Below are 21,395 nucleotides of genomic sequence, written 5' to 3' on the forward strand. Positions count from 1 at the left end.
TGTGTTTCGGTTTTGGGCGTATCGGATTCGATGACGCACTGGTATGGAATTAAAAATGCAGATATGCAAATAGCCGTACAAAAGCCGTACAAAATTTCGAGTTTTCCATAGGTTTGTGCTCAAACATGGATGCGCCCATCAGGCATTACTTTGTACATCGAGTTAGTGCTCTAGTAATTTACTATAGCTCTGTGGTGCTACATCAGTCCAAACTTGCACGCAAAGCACACCGGTTAAAATTTATATGTGGTGATCAATATCATGGACTGCCAGAGTTTTTTGCAGTTTTTTTATTTGTCAAGGGCTGTAGCCTGCTAAAAGGATGGAAAAAATGAACCACTTTGACAATAAAGCACTACAACTTTACAATTAAAATAACACCACAGTCGTGTGTGTACTACTGTGAATATTTAAACTGGCAAAAAACTATTTGAATATTCAGTGATAATCGAATATTCGGTGAATTCAGGACAGCCTTATTTAAAACTCAGAAGACTCCTTTGAAATACCACCAATATAAAACAAAAAACAAATTAAAAACCATGATGATTGTTCGCTTGTTTGTATAAAAAAAAATACATGATCATTAATTTTTTTAGGGACCAAAATTCTTATTAGAATACATCAAGTAATTTAGGATTAACTTCAGTTTCAGATTACCTTTATTAAACATATGAGCAAATTGTACTTAAAAATACAACCCCCAATGAGCTTAGGCTGCACTTGAGTCAACTGGAGTCCTATAGGCCAAAAAAAAAAAGTCTCCGGTTTCTGGTATGCGCGCACGTTGCCGTAGCCATGCGCGTCGGCAAAATGAAAAAGGTTTCTTTTTCAATAAAAGATGTCTCAAAACCGCCAAACTCACTGGTTTGACTGGAATCCTGCTGCTGCACAATTTAAACATATTTTTAGATGGGGTTATGATCGAGAATAAGCTTTATGTGGCCTCTCTGGATTCCCATATATTTGCACTAAGTTTAGTTGGGCACCATTTGCAGTCATCAGCTGAAATTTGAAGCAAAAAAAATTGGTAAAAAAAAAAAAAATAAAGCTGCGTCGCCGCACCACTTTTTGGGCAAGCTCCATACCAGAAACCGGAGACTTTTTTGGGGGGCCACAAATTCTTTCTTTAATTGCCCATAAATTCTTTCTTTGCATTTAACATGCTTGATGTGCATGCGTATACATACATTATACCAACCTCAAATATGCAAATTTCTTAACAGATGGGAATACATCAATTCCAACCCTCTCAAATCCTTCAAAATCCATCATGGTTTGGTTGCTATGGTAGGATTTAGAATGTAGAGGTCAGTCTCTATTTATGTACATGGGTGCTTGATACTCCTCTGAAAATAAATATTCAAAAAATGAGCCACTAGATTCATACATAATGTTAGATTTTGGAAGGTTCGGGAAGCCGGTCTCCAGCTAAAATGTTAAAGGGTTTAAAATAATTTTCGGGTCCAAAATGTGGCCTTTTTCCTGTTCGTGTTACAACTGACCTTGGTAATTTGCCATTCAAGCGTCATTAAAAAAGACTTCGAACTAAGTTTTATTTGTTGGGTAAGTCGCTTGCTTCACATAATCACTCTTGGAGGAAGAATACATTAAAATCCTAACCCTGCCAGACGCAACACAGTGCATCAGGGGAAAAGTCTGGTGCACTTTGATGCATTCAGCTATCAACACCAGTGCATAAACGGCCTCTTCTGAGACAATGAGAGCTAATCCCATTGACCAATGCCACAGTTGTATCCTGCTGCATTCGGTGACCACAGACTCTGAGGCAGTTTGGCCTTGAGACTTTTGACCTGATGGATCTTGCTACACTAGTCAAGTGTTTCATGTTGCTGCGTTTGGTAGGGTTCTAGCAGTTACAAAATCATAGATGTCAGATGTAACAGGGACAGGAAAAAGTTGACCCCAATTTTATAGAACGACCCAATTATATATAGGTCTTTCCCACAGGTTGTTAACAATCTGCTTCTTGAATACTGAATGTATATAAAGTTTCTTTTGTTTCATGCATGTTAATAAATGTTGTATCTAATACAAATTTGAAATGTAAAGCAATGTTTTTGTCTTATATATTTCCCAGAATTGACAATGTTAATACTGTTTTTGAAGCCGTCTAAATGTTAATATAAAGTATTTATGTTGTCATGGAAACCATGCTTTTTTGAAATGAAAATACTAAAAACATAAACCCGAAAGTGTTATTTTACCCCGCAACTGAAGATTATCTGTTAATAAGCCGACACATTTTAAAAAAAAATAAAGAATACTTAAAAATTAGTAATGGACAAAAAAAACGTTTTCTGATATACACTGCATAGGACAGTTATTCAGTGATGATTGCTTAAATACTCGATATTTTGGCTTAGCAATACTTTTTGATTAGCCATTTTCCCCATGTGAAGTCTTCACTCAGCAGGAAAACAAACAATCATTGCAGACCTATCATCCCGAAATTAGCATGGAGGCGGAAATTTCAATTTTGCAGCACGATCGGGAAAAGCCAAAATTTGACGGGGTGATAGTTTTTTTGGTTTTCAGTGAACCTCAATTTGTAAGTCCTGTTCTCCTTTTACCATTTTTTTTGTTCTGTCTTTAAAACCTATTTTCATCCTGTTTTATTCACTGCAACACAACTTGGGGATTTTAAATGCCATTTTCTCAAAGATTACTTTCACAACTTAAATTTAGTCTGCATTTCCGTTAGTGAACTCAGTACCCCGAAATATTATACACCATTAGAAAGCTCTCGCTCTGCAGAATCCAGAAGTCATAATATTTCAATTCTTAAAAAGTCTGACGTGACGCTCATTTTATGGTGATGGGTCACATTTGTTGTTCGCGTGTCGCTTGGGATCTTGTGTTGATTTTAAACCCGAGTTCGTCCAGCAGATACCCTGTCTCAAATACCGTTGAGAATTTGAAAATAAACACTAGTGATACAAAGCTGCAGTTTTTTCCTCTTTATCAAGAACCTTTTTCAGCATCCAACTTCTCATGTTCAGTCTTGATAAGTTGCTCAAGCTCATCCTACCAAAGAAAAAAAAAATTGTAAATTTGTAATTAAAAGTAATTCAGCAAAACTCAAATTTCCTGCGTGGCATTTCTTTGCTATTGGTCACTCTTTTCCTATGACCTCACTCATGATCTGTATCGTGTCGAATTGTGATTTTACTTTTAATCGACTAATGACCTGACTTCTGTGGACTTGTGATTTACTTGACTTTCTCAAAGCAAAACACCACAATTTGATGGTGTTCCATACCTTCCACCCTAAGAGGTCTGCTAGTTTGGAACATCCTTCATCACAGGTGCCTAGAAACGCAACATCTCTGAAATATAAGAAACAAAAGTCATGGTAGATAACAATCAATACAATGATACTTTGGAGTGAGTTTCTTCCCAGAACCAATCATACCTTGCCAAAAGAATTTTTTTATCGTCATCAGGGGTTACTGTGTGAACTACCACTTCTCTCAGAAATTTGGTGGCTTGTGCATGGGTGGCTTGTGGGTAAAGCACTCGCCTCTCACCACTGTGGCCCTGGTTCGAATCTCGGTTGCGGACCATACATGCCATGTAAGAGTAGACTTGTGCATTGGTTCTCTCCTGTGCCACGAGGGTTTTTCTCCAGGCCCTTCGGTTTTCCTCCCCCCGGAAAAATCAAAAACTTTTGATCTTGGGCTGTGCTCCGTGGTCATATATGGGTCGATGTGGCTGGCTGCCAAAGAGGCCTTTACATGCCAGTGGCTCGACCACGTTGTAGCCTCGTCCTTCGCAATTCAGCTTCTCTGCTGCCAGTAAGGATGATTAGCCTCCCAAATATTTACTATTATTACGATTATTCAATGAATGATAGAAATTTTGAGGTTCATCTAAAACCAATGATGCGATCACCCCTTCCAATTTTAGCAACTATGCGACAACAAAACCTCTTTCAATTGAACTGTGTGGCTAGAGTTTTCTTGTAAAAGTCAGACATTTTAATTACAATTTATAGTTACTTACCTGTAGTTATCTTCATAACCAAAGTTAAATCCTGTAGGCTGGCCTGAGAATTTCATCAAAGGATCACACTGAAAGAAGATAAAGACAAGACATACATATACGCATCCATAATTAAGCCTTGGACTTCACTGAATACCATTCTTGAGGTAGACATCAAATGGTCATTTTTTTGGCCTCTCAGTGTTTCTGGTGATTTCCATTTTTTGGTGCTTTTCTGTATGATTATTATCTGCTGGATGGAGTCAACAATCACACATGAATCACAAGTGAACCCTGGCATGCATTACATGCACATCATCAGCAAGGTGTTGAATGCCTAAAACTTGACCGATCGCCAGTCTTGAAATCAAGTCTACTGCTATTGCAGTACGGTGGGCAGGTCCTTAACCAATACCCCCTTGTGTGACAAAAAGAAGCCCAACTTGAAGTGGCACTTTGAGAAAATTGCGTTGCTTCCCTTTTTTCAGTTGGGCTCTTTTGTAATCTGATGGCAGTGAGCATTGACCAATGGGCCTTATTCACGAGTCGGCCGTGTTGAATTGAAAATGAGGTAAAATCTTCATTTTTGGAACTTGCGAAGAGAAATGAAAGCAAGTACATTACTAAATAATTCAAGTCTCTTTAAAAATGAATAATTTAAGCTTCGTAATTAAACAATCCTAATGTTTTAAGCCAGATTTAAAGAAAAAATGAAAGTTCAATAAGGCTGCATAAATAGTCTGGCGCCATTCCATTCAACAGTTAATAATTTATGAAAGGTATTCAGGGAACACAACAAAAATGGCTACCTCGTGAGTAAGGTCCATTAGTTTTTACCACAGTAACTCAGTCAATCTTAGTCAAGTGCACTGTGAGAAATGTAAACAAATCAAAGGTGGGCGGAGCTTATAGCCAATTGAACTATCGCTGTTTGCGAGTTAGCCACGCCCCTTAGACAACCCCATGGAAAGTTGTACGTTAAATTTTGTTTGTCTCAGATATTGTGCGTTCTGTGTCCATTTGTATATCTTGTAATTGGACAATATTTCACAAGTTGCACTGACATGATTCTGCCGCGATAGGTTAATTTCAGAACAGTCTGTAGACCAATTCGACGACAGCCTTTTTCTGTGGCGGCACCACGCTCAGATAATATATATGGCTCCTATGACCTATAGGGCTACCAAAATACGTGCGCGCATCTTCTTTAAGAACACGTACGGCATGCAGGCAAAATGGCACCACCACAAAAAATGGCTTCTAATTTTGTTCGGCAAATTACACTACTGATCCATGAATCGTTTTTGATTTCAATGAAAGACCTTATATGGGAAGCAATGAAAATATACTGGAAAGGTTTGGCTTACCTTGCCACTCATCTCGTAGTTGATCAGAAGACGTGGAGTTGTCGCTGGAACTCTGAGGAATTGTTATGTAATGTGAGCACTGCATTATTCCTCTGATTTGGCCCAGACAAACCCAGACTTGTAATCCAATAATCACGCTAATCATATGTCAAATCACGTCAATCAAAAGTCAAATCCCCTTGTATGTCCAATGATAAAGGAATGTAACAGTTCATTTTAATTGCTGATGCACGTGAGACGAGTCAGGTTGGCACAGTGGTTACTTTCCCCATCGAGGGTTTTCCCCAGAATATTCTTCTGGGGTTTTTCTCCCACCTCGCCTAGGGTGCTTTTGAGGAATCCTTGGTTTCATTACCAGAAAGATATAGATAGATGAGTAATGACTGAATTGTGTTAATAACAAATCTCAGTCAAACACCTACAGACTCATCTCGATACACTTTCATGGAGGCCCCCTCCAATGGCGAACGCATTGGGCTAGCTATTGCTAAGGATAAGGGTCATTGAACAGTTGCTCTGTACAATAGCTAGAACAATACTATCGCCATTAAAGGGGGCCTCCCGGATTCGTCTATAGTTGAAGGATTCGTCTGTGCTGTAAAATAACATATAAGCAGGACTGATGAACAACTAATATTTTATTCCATTTCAATTTGTATCTGACCTTAGAATGCAAAGGTGTAACCAAGAAAACCAGAAGTAGCTGGGCAACTTGAAGCTGTCCATTTTAAACATTTTATATTACAGATAGCGTACATCATTTGCAGCTTTCCAAAAAGTAACTGACGAAATTGTTGTTGAAATAAGCATACTTGGTTTAAAGATAGTAATGGCACAAAACTCCCTGTGAAATTTACTTCTGACATGCTGTCATTTTGAAGAAAACAATAAAAGAGGGCAATTTCCAAAGATGCGACAAGTGACGCATATTTGGATATTTCCATTAGTAGTTAGTTTATTAATGGGTGAATACATGAACGGATGCGCGCAAGCATTGACGTGATGCACACCGGTGCGCAGTTGCTATTATTCATTGCTATTATTTATCAGCTGAATGAGAACGTGTCCCAGATGCTGATTCCAGGCGCAATTCCAAACATGACTCGTCAACTTTTGAATTGAAATCGAGATCCTAGAATATTGTTTTCTTTGTTGCCAACAAATCCAACAAATGCACAAATTACAAATGATCTATGATACCTTTGAATATTTTGATTTTTGTTTTATTGTGGGGGCCATGGGGGGGGGATGTTCTTACGTGTTTATTAGTGATGTAAATGGCTGCACAATCAAAGTTGTTCCCATGACGATCAGCAAATCACATTTTGGGAAATCCTGTCCGTTATAAAAAAGAAAAAATCATGAAATTATCTCTCAGAAAAAGTAGGAATTTCAAGAAAAAAAAAGTTGGAGCAAGGTCAAAAAAAAAACTAGGAAAAGTTGGAATACTTGAAAGCCTTAGAATTGGAATCTAGTTCTAAAAAAGCAAATGTCAATAAAATTGAAGATGAACACCTTCTTTAATTGTTTTTTTTTCCTTCTTTTTTCCACTTATAACCACTTCGCGCCAGGATTATTTTTGCGTTTGTTTCGCAAAAGGCAAAATTGTTCAGCCAACTTCTGATAAACAGCCAAACGCCACAAATACTGATTCAAAAGAGTCATTTCAACAGTATTTGTACGATATTTCTTGAAGAAACATTATGTTTCAAAACTCTGGGTGTGCACTGGAGCGTAAATTGTACAACAATAGGCCGTGCACAACAGCCAATTCAAGATCAACACACGGTCCGACTCCACAGATTCCAAGGACTTTGTGTGTGTACAAAAGACACGAGGGATTAGCGTGTTTAGACGTCACCCGAAGGCAAGTCGAGGTAATCGTGACGTCTTAACCCATCAGCCATGCCTGCGTACAAAAACAGCCAGTGCGTACTATCCTCCGACATCCTCGAACTGGTTAAAAGATGCCTTTCACTAATGATCTACCCAGGGTTTAAGTGTATCCCACCTCTTTTGGTGTATCGTGCCATTTTTTCACTGGCACTTCACCAAAGAAACTAATGTCAGGCTTGATAAGTGCCCCACAGTCATCACACTTTGGGATCCTATCAGCAAAAATTTCATCTGAAGGAGAAAAAAAAGACAAAACCAAATCATACCAACCAAACTAAATACAGGGTGAGTAAAAAAAAAAAAAAAAATGTCGGGACTATTGTTTTAGTGAAGTTCTGCATGTAGCACTTTCAAAATCTAGGATATGAAAGCCCAATTCATAAGCTTTTTTTTAGTACAAGAATCATTCAAATCACTCATGTACTTTTCAAGTTACAGAATTATAAACACAACCGCCGTTTTTCTGCCCACAGATCACAAAAAAGTTGAGTGCTCTTCCAGCAAAACGATAACAAATCCTATTTGGGAGGTGTGTGAATTGTTTTCGTTTTGCTGAAAGAACGCACACCTTTTTTGTGATCCGTGGACAGAACTTAAAACGGTGGTTGTGTTTACAATTCCGTAACTTGAAAAGTTCATAAGTGATTTGAATGATTCTTGTATTAAAAGAAAGCTTATTAATTGGGCTTTCCTTTTTTTTTTAGATCTTGAAAGTGCTAAGCACAGAACTTCATTACAACAATAGTCCCAACATTTGGGGTTTTTTTTTACTCACCATGTACACATCATCTTTAAATTGTCCATGTTTTCATTATTACTGAAAATGGAACCTATGTACAACCCCCACATAAATTGTGTTACTCCCGGTAAGGGTTAGGGTTATGGTAAGGGTTAGGGTTAGGGATAGGAATATGTGCAGTCGGAACATTGGAGTGTTGGAACATACGGGTGTCTGAACACAGGTGTGTAACCAGGGAGACATTCCCATAGAATTGTGGTCGAAATTTTTCAAACTTTCATAACCGTCACCTAACCCCCATTTTACTTTACCCTGTACCCCCATGAATTTGGGTACATTTGTTTTGGACTGTGAGCGATCGATCCAGCCTATATGCGATGATAACATTTTGCCTCTGAATAGGAGTTGTGACATTAGGGAGATATTGAAATGTCTCCTTTATCTAAATTGTCTCCCTAAGGTATATCTTCTGACGAAACCAGCTGGGGGGGGGGGCCTGAGAGGCACGTTTCCCCCCCCCCCCCCCCCCACAAAGTTTCTGTGCCCCCCACCAAAATACTGATAATGCCCCTTTTCCTTCCCCAACCAAAAAGGGTTTTTGTAAGTTGTATTTTTTTTCAGTTAGCCAAAGGCTTACTGTTTACAATTTCTTATGTCAATGGATATAGCGAGGCATTATGGGGCCCAACTGGAAAAAAACTGCAGTACTGAGGACGTTTGCGATATGTTGCCCCCACGATATTCTGATCCCCCCCGTGCACCACCCCCCCGTGCACCCCCCCCCCCCGGCACCCCCCGGGCACCCCCCCCCCGGGCACCCCCCCCCCGTGCACCCCCCCCCCCCCCACTAAAAAATTCCTAGCTACACCACTGACAAAACGTGTCTCCTTAAAAAAAAAGTCTCCGGTTTCTGGTATGGAGCTTGCCCAAAAAGTGGTGCGGCGACGCGGCTTTTTTTTTTTTTTTTACCTGTTTTTTTTTTTTTTTTTGGCATCAAATGTCGGCTGATGACTGCAAATGAGTCCAGAGAGGCCACATAAAGCTTATTCTCGATCATAAACCCATCTAAAAACACGTTAAAATTGTGCAGCAGCAGGATTCCAGTCAAACCAGTGAGTTTGGCGGTTTTGAGACATCATCTTGTATTGAAAAAAAACTTTTTCATTTTGCCGACGCGCATGGCTACGGCGACGCGCGCGCATACCAGAAACCGGAGACTTTTTTTTTTGGCCTAAGGGTACATTTACATTCGAGTTAGATAGTGACTTTCACAAAATGGATATTTGTATTGAAAAGATTAAATTAAAGGTGTTGTCGAAGGAAGCAGGTACAACGTGGTCAAGCCAACGGCATGAAAACGGTAATAATTATAAGCACCACATTGTTGTTTTTATAGACCATTGCTATTCACTGACCTTTGACCCACTTTGAAGAATGCTCCTTGTGACAACTTTTGTCGATGCAGTGTGCAGTGCTGAAGCTGCCGTGAATTTCCACCAGCAATTCCTCCGGAACTCCGGCAATCACGTCCAGCGTGTCAACATTCTGTTAAGTGCAAATAAAAATACTGTTATAAAAAGATTGTTATCAGAATTGTTTGGTTCTATAGGCCACTTTTATACTATGGAGTTAATGTTTGCACAGTACTATTAAATGCTAGGCCTCTTAAGAAAGGGTAAACAAAATTTCAATTTTAAGTTGACATAAATCATGGGATTAGGTTAAATTGTTCAAAAACAGTAAGTGTATCAGCATTTTGCACATCCTAATGTCATTCTGTGTCCCCCCCCCCCAACAAAACCAACAACAACAACAAAATAAAATACGAAAAAAACACACTATAACTTATGCTATTTTTTGAGTGAAAAAAATTGTTTACAACTTTTGGAACAGAATGACATTTAATAAAAAAAAAAATTGGTTTTACAATTCAGCTTTACATTTAGCTCTATAAAGCCATTGGCATTATTTTCATTGATATGTTTGCCAAAACAAAACACCTCACTAATTAGGGTGAACAAAGCAAGTGATGACCCTTACCAGATTTGGAAAGGAGCAATCTAATTCCGCTCAATTACTTTGTACAATGTAAAATTGATGTATGGGGTGAGTAAAAAAAAATGTCCCTTCGGATTAATTCTTGCCTCCCACAAAAACTGTTATTTTTCAGCCAACACTCGGTCATTGCTCTGAATGGCAGACAATTGGATGGTCGAGCAGCAGGCAAGTGAATATGGGAACCTTATCGGTAATTCAGATTCAAGTTCAATAAATGTAATTCCATTTCATTCATATCCTGTTCTATTGTTACTTATTTCCTTGGCCAATTGTTGCCATTTTGTTGATAACAAGAGGCCTATTCTGAACATTGTGTTGGCAGTGTTCCTGGGTAGTCACAAAGAAAATCCTGTATTAGTGAGGTACCTTAGTGAAAAAATCGTGACACAGTGGACAAAAGCACAATTTTTTCACCAAAGCATCTCCATGGTATACCTTTTCGAGAAAAAAAAGACGGACGCAAAAAATTGGATGATGGGAAGGGCATGTATGACGTCATTATGACGTCATCAGCTAATTATTACATGAAAAAAATATAAATTGATAATAATCTTCAGAACTACAAGCATTACAGCAACAAATGTGGTATCAAATTAAAGGGGACAGCAAGCTCTTTCATTTGAGTGGTATGTCATGGGGATGGAATATAGTTAAGGGTGATTTTGTGGGTCAATAAAACCTTTTTTTGGTCAAAAGACATGGTTTTTTTTAGGCTAAAATCATGGATTTTGGGTAGTCACATTGACACTTTGTTTAAACATGCAAACAGTATGTGGTATTGTGATATGTTGTTTTTAAGTTCGAGAGAATAATTCAAATTCTATGCCAAAAGAGTTTTTGTAATTGATTATTAGTATCATAAATATGTTTAAACTTGTTCCAGAGATAAGCGGAAAAGTGAGGCATCTTATAGCGAGCTACATTAGTAACAAAAATGCTAAGGATCGTTACATGGTATTTAAAAGCACCATTTTTTTCACCAAAGCTTTGCCAATGTGTTACGATCAAAAATAGGGTAGGATGCAAAAAATCAGATGACAGGAAGGGTACTTTATGACGTAATAATGACGTCACAATATACTACCGAGCTCGTACAGTAATTAATTGTAGAAAATAAGGTCGTGAAGCGTTGTGATGAGATTCCAAGTAATTAATTTGACATTTTGAGGGTCAGGGAATTGAAGAGTGATATAATCAGTGACATTTAAGTAACAATAAGCTGATTTGCTGTTGCAGTGACGTCACTATTTTCAAATTTTCTTGAAAAATCTAAGCATTTCTGATTATGGACAAAAGTGCTACAATGACGGTATTTGTCACGCAGGAAATAAATTGTGTGAAATTGTGCGGCTCCTTGAATTTGGTCTTTACCACATCCATTTGTTTTGACCATTTACTATAGCTGGAAGACGTAACATTCTTATATGTGTTGTATATTACGGGTAATGAGGTATGGGTTAGGAGCCAGACAGAAAGGAACGTGGTTACCTGAAATAGATTAACAGATTGGCCGGAAATGGTGATGGTACGTCTTTTAACAATGTATTACAAACGGGGGCCGCCCGATAGTCCGAAGGTCCAATAGTCCGAAGGTTCTTTAGTCCGAAGGTTCGATAGTTCAAATGCACAACATTTCCATAAGGGGGGTTCGTTAGTCCGAAAATGAAATAAGGTTCGTTAAGCCGAACATTTGATACAATAGTCCGAAGGTTCATTAATCCGAAGGTTCATCAGTCTGAAGGTTTATTTTTCCGAAGGTTCGATAGTCCGAATTTAGAATAAGGTTAATCAGTCCGAAGGTTCAATAGTCCAAAACGAAAATAACAAGCCCGCGGGAACGGGGGGTGCTGTGGGTGCTGCAGCAACCCCAACTTTTTGGATTGGGGTGCTGAAATATGCTTCAGCACCCCCTAATCCCGGGCAAAAATGTGTTCCAGCCAGCAGTGTTCTACGACGTTGAAATTGCGCCGCTACGCTATACATTATGCTTGCTCTAAAAATATCTCCTTCGTTTTGTTCGTTTCTAGTTTTGCCGCGGCTAAGCGCGGCGCTTCGAAGGTCTAGCACAAAGTAACACTGTAAAATATCAGGAGGAGGTATTTTCTACAAAAATAACCTCGGCAATGACAATGGTGGCAAAGTTGATTATGCTTGCCACGATTTTTTTCATTCGATCTTTCAATAGGGGCAAAGTTCATACCTTTCCCCTGAAGGTTTTTCTTTTCATTTAAAAGTTTCATTGACGTTGCTAGCATTCTGTACTCAACATTAACAAATATCAAGGTTCACACACATCCCAACCTAATAGGAGTGGGACGGGCTTCCATTGAAACTAGTTCCAGTGTAGTTTCGTTTTAATAAAAAAGCTATTCATGTGTTACCCTTTGCAAGTTTTTTTTCTCATAAAAACTCAGTAGACCGATAAATCCTTGCCTAGCCCCAAACTTGCCACCTACCGATCATAAACATAAAGATGCATTTGGTCTGTTAGTCTTTTATATTTGCCATTCCCTGTAACAAACAAACAACACTGCAAATATATCAAGAGCTACATCGTTTAGGCCTATGTGAATATTTTTATGAACAGAAATTCACCCGCTTCCAGTGAAACCATTTTGTTTTAACTTGAACCAAAAAACACCCTTTCGGGTTTTATAAGTTTAAGTATATACTTCAGTATATTTCATCACAGTGCATCCAGAATCCAACATTTTCAGGGGCCTTAAAGCAGGACCCTGGCCCTGTGGCCCCACGCCGTAAGGGCTCGGAAAATAAAACAAAACATACACGACGGAGTTTACTAAATGTAAGAAAGCAGCCTAGCAACAATAATATTTACATGCGATGTCATGCATAATGATACAATTCTTTGTCCAGAATTAAATGGAACAAAGAATGGAGAAAAAAATAAAGGGTTTTCGACTTTTCAGTACAGTAGAAACGTTATAAGAGCAACAGTATATTCTAAACAAAAAAGTGAAATAAATTGTCTTTATAATCTCAAAAAAACGTTTGCTAAAAAAGTCATATGAAAGTGGCTAGGAATCGCCTCATATTGCACCACAGAGCATCCATATTCCAAAACTTTTAGGGGCCCTTTAAGCTACGCCGTAAGGGCTTTGCGCTCCGCGTTCGCATTAATTGTGTCCGTCCTTTAGGAATTCCAGCACCCCCTGGCAAAAGTTTGTTCCAGCGGGCTTGAAAATAAGGTTCAATAGTCCGAAGGTTCGATAGTCCGAATTGACAATAAGGTTCGATAGTCCGAACAGACTCTATGATGGTCCGATGGTCCGAATCGACAGTAAGGTCCGATAGTCCGAATCGACAATAAGGTCCGATAGTACGAATCAACAGTAAGGTCCGATAGTCCGAAGAGTCATACTGACGAACCGTATTGCCCATTCGGACAATCGAACCTTATTCTCAATTCGGACTATCGGACCCGATTCGGACTATCGAACCCTATCGTCTATTCGGACTATCGAACCTTCGGATTAATTAACCGTATTCTATTTTCGGACTAATGGGACCTTCGGACTATCGAACCTTCGGTCTAACGATCATTTGGACTATTGAACCTTCGGACTAACGAACCTTTGGACCAGTGAACCTTCGGACTAACGAACCTTTGGACTAATGACCCTTCGGACTAGAGAACCTTCGTACTATCGGGCTGTAACCATTACAAACACAATACCAGTGCAGCAAGTCATGGCCTGCAGTTTGTAAAGGTTTTTAGTTTGGGACGTGAAAAAGACAAAACAATTATCCATGATGCACAAGCACAAGTGTGTTTATCGATTAAATGCACCATCCTTGTCGTTGATGGACCGTGTATCCTATTGAAGTATCCATCAGACATCATCTTCTGTGTGACACGAGCAGAGCATCTCTGAAGGTCCACTGTGTGAGTAGTTTATCCTTTCTTGTTTCCACAAAGCTGGATTGCGACTGAGATCGTGCAAATACATAATCTTTAAAAAAGCGATCATCTGTAGTCTTGTTTATTAATTATTAGAGATTTTGGTAAAAATGAACAGAAGTCTTTGTAGAAATTGTAGATATAATACATCTTGCGTAAAATATACCTTCGCAAGTTTACAAACTTCCACAAAACGTATTATTTTGCAACATTGGAACGTATAATTGGTTTGAACATTCTACCTTTTTATTGCTTATGTGAACTGTTACTATCGTATTTCAGGACAGTCATCATGGATTGGACTGCTTGCATTATCTGCATGCAAACTACACCAGAAAAACTACGTTGTCCACAAAAAGGTTTAAATTGTAACGCCGGAGAAGTATATGCTCAATTCCTGGCTAATGTTGAAGGGTTTAGGGCAATAAATGCATTGCCAGTTGATGTAGAATACGGAGCCGAAGGGACAGTAGAAACTTTTGTGGAAAATAATGCCTCGTGGCATCATTCCTGAGGTAACATTTATGAGATAATCATGACGTAAGACATTGCATTTTAACGAATCATTGATCACAACAGGGGATAGGAGCGAGGGTCAAATGTACATGTACATACATGTTTAATTTAATACATTAAATGAGAAAACATCCCTCATTTTATCAAACTATTTGTATTTAAATCTTTTAAGAATTAAGAACAAAATTGGCAACTGCACTGATTTCCTTGACCTCAGAAACGTATATTAAATGTAAAAAAACGATCCATGGCTTATTCCTAACTAATATCTCAATTTTAATGTATAAGTGTGTAATAATTAGCCGATGACGTCATAATGATGTAATAAATGGCCCTTCCCATCATCCAATTTTTGTATCCTACCTTGTTTTCGAAAAGGTAAACAATGGAGATGCTTTGGTGTGAAAATGGTGCTTTTGTCCACCCGTGTCACGATTTTATCACTAAGGTACCTCACTTTTCCGCTTATCTTTGGAAAAAGTTTAAACATTTAAGATACTAATAATCAATTACAAAAACTCTTTTGGCATAGAATTTGAGCCTTTCTCTCTAATTTAAAAACAACATCTCACAATACCACATACTTTTTGCATGTTAAAACAAGGTGTCAAAGTGACTACCCAAAATCCATGATTTTAGCCGAAAAAACAGGTCTTTTGACAAAAAAAGGTTTTTTTGAGCCACAAAATCACCCTCAACTATATTCCATCCCAATGACATACCACTCAAATGAAAGATCTTGTTGTCCCCTTTAATTTGATACCAAATTTGTTGTTGAGATGCTTGCAGTTCTGAAGATTATTATTAATTTAATTTTTTTTTAATTAGCTGATGACGTCATCATGACGTCATACATGCCCTTTCCATCATCCAATTTTTTGCGTCCGTCTTTTTTTCGAAAAGGTATACCATGGAGATGCTTTGGTGAAAAAATGGTGCTTTTGTCCACTGTGTAACGATCCTTAGCATTTTTGTTACTAATGTACCTCACTATATCTTATTCATGCATTGCTGAATATCAGTAAAAATTGTACTGAATGTGGTCAATACCCAGACCGATTGCTAGCTGGAAATTAACCCTGCAGGTAGCTTTTCCCGTTTTTGTGGGAGACAAGAACTAATCTAAAGGGACTTTTTTTTAACTGACCCTGTACATGTATAAAGTGAATACAGTCAAGTTGTAGTTTTTTGGGATTATTTTAAAAGCATTGAAAGAAAGGAACAAAAATGGTCCTCATGGAAAAATTATACATGTTTGAAATATTCTCATTTTCTGGGTCACTTACTTGGGTGTAGTCTCTTAGGAGTAGATTCTTTTCGCCGAGTAGACGGATGAAGTAATGACAGGGCGTAGGTTTGAACACACCAGGGTACAGCGCCTTCGCTAGAGTACAGAAAGGCTCCGGTCTCTCCTAGGAATACACACAACTTTTTCATTTGTAGTTAAGTTAAGTAATCTTTGTAATTTGCTTGTATCCAAGTTGTCAGTTTTTTTTGGTAATTCTATTAAAATAGCAATTTCTTTAATGCAATTTGTTTCTCACATTGTCTTTTGATTTTTTTTACAAATCCTATATTACATTGACCCCCCAAAAGATTGGCCCATGTTTAGTTACTGAAATATTACTTTACAATTTCACTTTATTGGCTGTCGGACAATAATTTGGTTTGCGCAGGGTTGGCTGTTTCCCACCCAACAATCAGTATATCGATAATGTACAGACTGGGAACCAGTTTGCTCGGGCCATAGCGGATCTTTTCGCGCCCAACCAACTTTTTGTGCTCACACTCGTATGGCTCTTAGCACAGAGTTGACTCCAGTGCGTGACCATGGAATAGGACTTCCTCGTGGCTACCTAAAATTGAGACCAACGCTGACCCTTACTTCTCGCTCAAAAGTAATTGCCATGTATGTAAAAAGCACAAAACAATAAGCCTTCTTTAGAGTTTTAAAAATTGTTTGAGGGGCCTCCTTACCTTGAAGTAACGGATCTCAAACATCAGATGCGGGCTGGCGAGGTTGTATTTCTGCAGCGAATTGTAGAGACCAGTGTTTTTGCTCCTAAAGTCCGGGAGACCTGCAGCTGCATGTTGACAAGATTAATAGGTGCACGCGTTCTTAACGGTGCTTGTGAAATATGAAAATTCTAGTGGTCGAAGAGGAATGAGTGCTCAAGCATTGTGCCACCTCTGCCAGTTATAAAGGGTGTCTCCGAAGAAAAAAACCCAGCCTCAAAGCCCCCTCTTGTTCACAGCTTTTTAAAAGAATACATCGCAAATATCGATACACATTTAGAGAGTATATTTCATTAGCTTTTCAACACTGGAAAAATCTTTTTCAATTGGGTACACATTTATTGAGTTATGGCCAATTGAATACAAGTCCCGCTTTTTCATTTTGTCCACGGCAACTGATATTTTGACTGCCGCAATAAGAACTCGGCCCGAAACTTGCATTTGTGAAAAAGGCTACCAATTAGGGCAGAGACAGAGCAGCACAGTAAACATCTAAAAAGTTAACCAAATAGTCCTTTTCAGGACTAACATTACTTCCAAAAGGACTAATGACCATTGTTGCAAAAAATAAAAAATAATAAAAAAGAACCAAATATAGAATGAGGGAGCATAAATAGGAGTATGACGGAGCCATTATCAGAAAGATTTAAAATAAAAATATATAGTCAAATAATAAATAAATCAAAGAAGCCCAAATCCTAGTGGTTTTCTGCAATGAATATCAATATCTGGTTGGATAGATTCATATCTGAAGAAAATAGGACCAAGTACAACTACAAAAAGCAAACCCAAATCACTTACATGTAGAGATTCCTGCACCACTCATCACAATGATATTTTTACCTGAAAACAAAATTCAGTGTGTATAAATATTGGATGCAAGATGAAACTTTCTTGAGCAAGGGGGATTTGCCAAAACCCACTTTATGAGAATCCCCCACCCCCCCCCCCCCCAAAAAAAATGGAGATATAAATTGATGCATTGATGAAAAAAACTGAATGTGAATGTGTAGAACTGTGTTTATCCCCACCCCTCTTTTTAAAAATATTTTTCTGACCAATTGAAGATGTGTGACATGTTCATAAAAATAATCCAGACTGACTCTTTTTTTCTTCAGGTTGTGTAATTTTAAATAATTTAGGTTTAAAATTCACTGTAAATGTGTCAGATAAAAAGTTTGCCTCTAAAGATGATTTTCGACAATTTGTAGTAGAAGTATAACAATTTTACAAAGCCCATCAGGTAATTTGTGTATCCATCTTTGTCACATCATAAACTTCAAATAGGGTGAAAGTTTGCCATGGAAAGTTCAGTTCCAAAATTATAACCCTCGTAGTAAAGATCCATACGTGAAACAATACTTAAAAACAAAACATTTAAACCAGTTGCCCTGATGTGTCTGGGTTTTGTGTGTGTGTGGGGTTTTTTTTTCGAGAGAGATGACCTCAGATATTTGCTGTCTACTCACATCTGCCACTCTTGATGTACCTGGCCACACCCTCAAAGCTGACTTCGTCAAGAAGTTGTTGGGGTTTCTCTCCTTCCTTCTGGGTTGAGGACTTGGCATTGTGATGATCCAACAGTTGTTGAGTCAACTCCTCCAGATCGTCTGACACTGTACAAATTGTTAAATTGATGATCATCCGGGGGGGGGGGGGTAGGGAAGTACAGTTGCTGGGGGCATGCTCCTTTGTAAAATGTGAAATCTTGACGCTTTTTCTCTGTCATCTTTAATAATATCACATTATTCTAATAAATATGAGATTTTGTACATTCTTAATACCACTTTAATGGATGAATAAAAAATTACCCCCAAAATCATTCTTGCATTTTAAAACTTCTTAATTTGGCCCCCCCTTAAAAAAATGTAGAAGTTCTATTTTAAGATTCCAAAGAGAGAAGTAATGTGTATAAATATATTTCAAGGTGTTTCGCTGGAATGACATTGAGTTGTCACTTTTCTCCGACAGTCAATTTTGTGAAATGACCAATGACATTACTATTTTTGCCAAGAGGCACAAGGGTGTGTTCGAGATCACCCCACTCTTGGCAGGAGCCGGTCCGCCCCTAGCCCCACTTCAAATTTTGAGAACAAGAAGACCTGTTTTGTTTTTGACTTCTACCAACCCCACTTAGTGATGGTCCCTCCAGAAAATGATAACCTGGAAGTTCCCCCTCCCAGTCCTCACAAATGCCTCCCAAACGCCCCTTGCAGTTATGCCGCATATGGTTACCATGACAACCAATAAAACGACTTGGTTATTAATATATTTTAGAGGAACATCGAATATATTTACAAATTGTTAATTGTCTAGGCACTTGAGTATACCAGAGTTATTGTATACCAAAACTCAAAACCCCCAAAATCATGATTGTATTTGCAGAAATACATTTCAGAAAACCCAAATAAAAGGTTAGTTGTTGTGGACACAAAAGGCCATTTAATCATTTTTCAGTTTGTGCAATTTTTCATTTGTTTTTTTTTCCTCCGTAGTTAAATTAAAAACTGATAGATCAGGCTACTCATACTTTAACAAAATATTGACACCAATTTTTGAACTTTTGCCACGCCCCCAAATGAGATTATACCTTTCATTCTAAATTTGCCATAATTTTTAAAGCTATAAAGGAAAGATTGCACAGCATCCCAGTTTTCTTTCTAATATTTAAATCTTGACCGATGATAATTCTCAGCCATTAATACAAAGTGTTTTGAGAAAAAAAAACCAGGAAATTTGAGAACTTGGAAACCTTTTAAAGAACTAGTCCATGACATGAATTTTAAACTGGAGCATATTTGTAGCAAATACACACATATATCCATTCCTCTCAAATGTATAAAAAAAAAACAACTATGAGATATCCCTTTTTGGTTAAAAAAGAAGAAGCAGCAATGTGCACTATTTTAAAAACATTTAAAATGTTTCATGCCTTTTCCTGACAACTGAGGGCGCTGTTGCATGTTGTGAATTTTGATGTCACTTGAAGAACACACTCTTCAGGTTTTCTCTCAACTTGTAAACCCAATATTCTGCTTATTGAAAAGATTTGTGCATACAATTTTCTCATTGTTTTACTGTTGAAACAACAACGAAGTTGAACGAACCACTGAGAAAAAAAAAATTAACACAAGTAACCCCTTAATTATGATATGCTGAAGCAGATGGTTTCTGCCACATCACCGTTTTCAAGTTTTGCTCATGAGTGTTTTTGTTGATGTACCCTAACGTGGCGCGGCCCCTAACGTGGCGCACTTTGATTTTCGCCTGGACCCGATCGCCTACCTAGAGCAAATGTTTTAACTGAAATTTCACAAAAGGTGAAATTTCATCAAGTTCTATCGAGTGTATCTACCCGTTACAAATTTAGAAGCAGCATTTATTTCGGCGTGATTTTCCGATTTTGTTTCGAAGTGCACAGTGAACCCTTTGAAAATGTCCCCCAAAAATGAAAAAATAATTTTCTGACAAAGTGGGGTATGTAAAGTAGAGATAATAATGGTTTATCAGAATTTATCAACTTTACAGAAATTCTTAAATGTTAATTTGGAAATTTTCCGAGATTTATTCAACTAGTGCGCCACGTTCGGGAACACCGTCAGCCGATATGTGCTCAATTTCCGGGCGCCACCGTTTTTGGAAAGATTTCCATATACGAAGTTCACTCAACACCCTGTGTACAAACCCTATGAGATTGGACTGAAAAATTCTAAGTGTTTTTTAAGAAAATGCTTGTATTTTCTCACTGCTCAAATTGACTTTGATGACATGAAATTGCTATCTGGGGGCTTAATTGTTAGTCAATACAGAGGAAAATTAGTGAACTTCGTATATGGAAATCTTTCCCCGTTTTTGAATTTTGGATTAAATTTCATGACACCGAAATTGTTCACAGAGGTAAAATAGCATACATTTCATGACACCGAAATTGTTCACAGAGGTAAAATAGCAAGCATTAATAAGGTATTTCACTGAATGGATTTAAAGTTTGTCAACAAAGCAGTTCGGCAACACCGATGTGGAAAGTCGGGGTAAACGTCGAAGTGCGCCACGTTAGGGAACACGAAGCACAAAACCATCAACCATGAGCACCAACTTTAAAGCAAATGTACACTTCAAGAGTTGCTTCCTTAAAAAGCCATTACGTCATGGACCCTGTTAGAAAATACATAGGATTAACCTCCCCTACTCTCGGTCCACATAAAATTATAGGCTATAGCCTTGGGCTGCTAGGCCTGCAATTGCCGCCTCTGTGCATGTACATGTACACACGCACACAAAAACATGAACGATGAACTAAAATCACTCTAAACTAGACACTGAAGACTATTTTTAGTGACCTACCCGCGCATTCACGTCCAAATGAACTGTAGGCCCATAAGTTATTATTTTACTGCCTTACCAATTGTCTCGCTCATAGCTGGCTATGATGTAGGGAAGGCGGTCCGGCCCACATATACTAGGTTTGCGATATTGCGACGGAACGCGGGCTACGCTCAATTCGATTGAAAATGATTATGGTCTGAGTATTTGGTATGACAATAGAACTGGACACAGACTGTTCAATGGGCATACGTTGGCCAAAGGCCTTGTTTGTTTCGCTTTGTCGTCTGGACACACAAGGATAAAGGACTGGTCTAAGCTCCAGGGACGCGTGATATGATAACGGGCATTAACATGCATGCTGTTAATACCACGTCGTGCGTTCGCATGCATAGCTACAATCCTGGCCAAGCCTCTCGCTGGGCCCCCCTCCCCCGGCCCCCTGTCAATGTTGTCTCTCATTGCGCGGTGTGTGCTCCATCAGCTGGAGAGAACAACATTGACCGGGGGAGCGGGGGAGTGGGTGACCGTGAAAGGCTAAGGTTATTTCCAA

At 38.4% G+C, this 21,395-nt stretch overlaps 1 protein-coding gene across 2 annotated transcripts; it reads right to left on the reverse strand.

Annotated features, from left to right (window-relative positions):
- Window positions 1–2,095: 2,095 nt before the first annotated feature.
- Window positions 2,096–21,197, reverse strand: LOC119746113 (NAD-dependent protein deacetylase sirtuin-2-like). Of its 2 annotated transcripts, XM_038222907.1 has the most exons (12): window positions 20,922–21,193; window positions 17,989–18,135; window positions 17,321–17,362; window positions 16,481–16,587; window positions 15,790–15,915; window positions 9,423–9,552; window positions 7,384–7,499; window positions 6,631–6,707; window positions 5,373–5,424; window positions 4,027–4,094; window positions 3,284–3,350; window positions 2,096–3,048 (listed from the first exon to the last, which is right to left on the reverse strand). In XM_038222907.1, exons 1-12 carry the CDS (start codon window positions 20,935–20,937, stop codon window positions 2,986–2,988), a joined length of 1,011 nt encoding a protein of 336 aa, XP_038078835.1. In that variant the 5' UTR covers window positions 20,938–21,193; the 3' UTR covers window positions 2,096–2,985. The 2 variants fall into 2 exon arrangements, with proteins under 2 accessions (XP_038078835.1, XP_038078836.1); XM_038222908.1 differs by lacking the exon at window positions 4,027–4,094 and having other exon boundaries at window positions 20,922–21,197.
- Window positions 21,198–21,395: the final 198 nt, after the last annotated feature.

Source organism: Patiria miniata, unplaced genomic scaffold, assembly GCF_015706575.1.
Source record: "Patiria miniata isolate m_02_andy unplaced genomic scaffold, ASM1570657v1 HiC_scaffold_7, whole genome shotgun sequence".
NCBI classification, from domain to species: Eukaryota; Metazoa; Echinodermata; class Asteroidea; order Valvatida; family Asterinidae; genus Patiria; species Patiria miniata.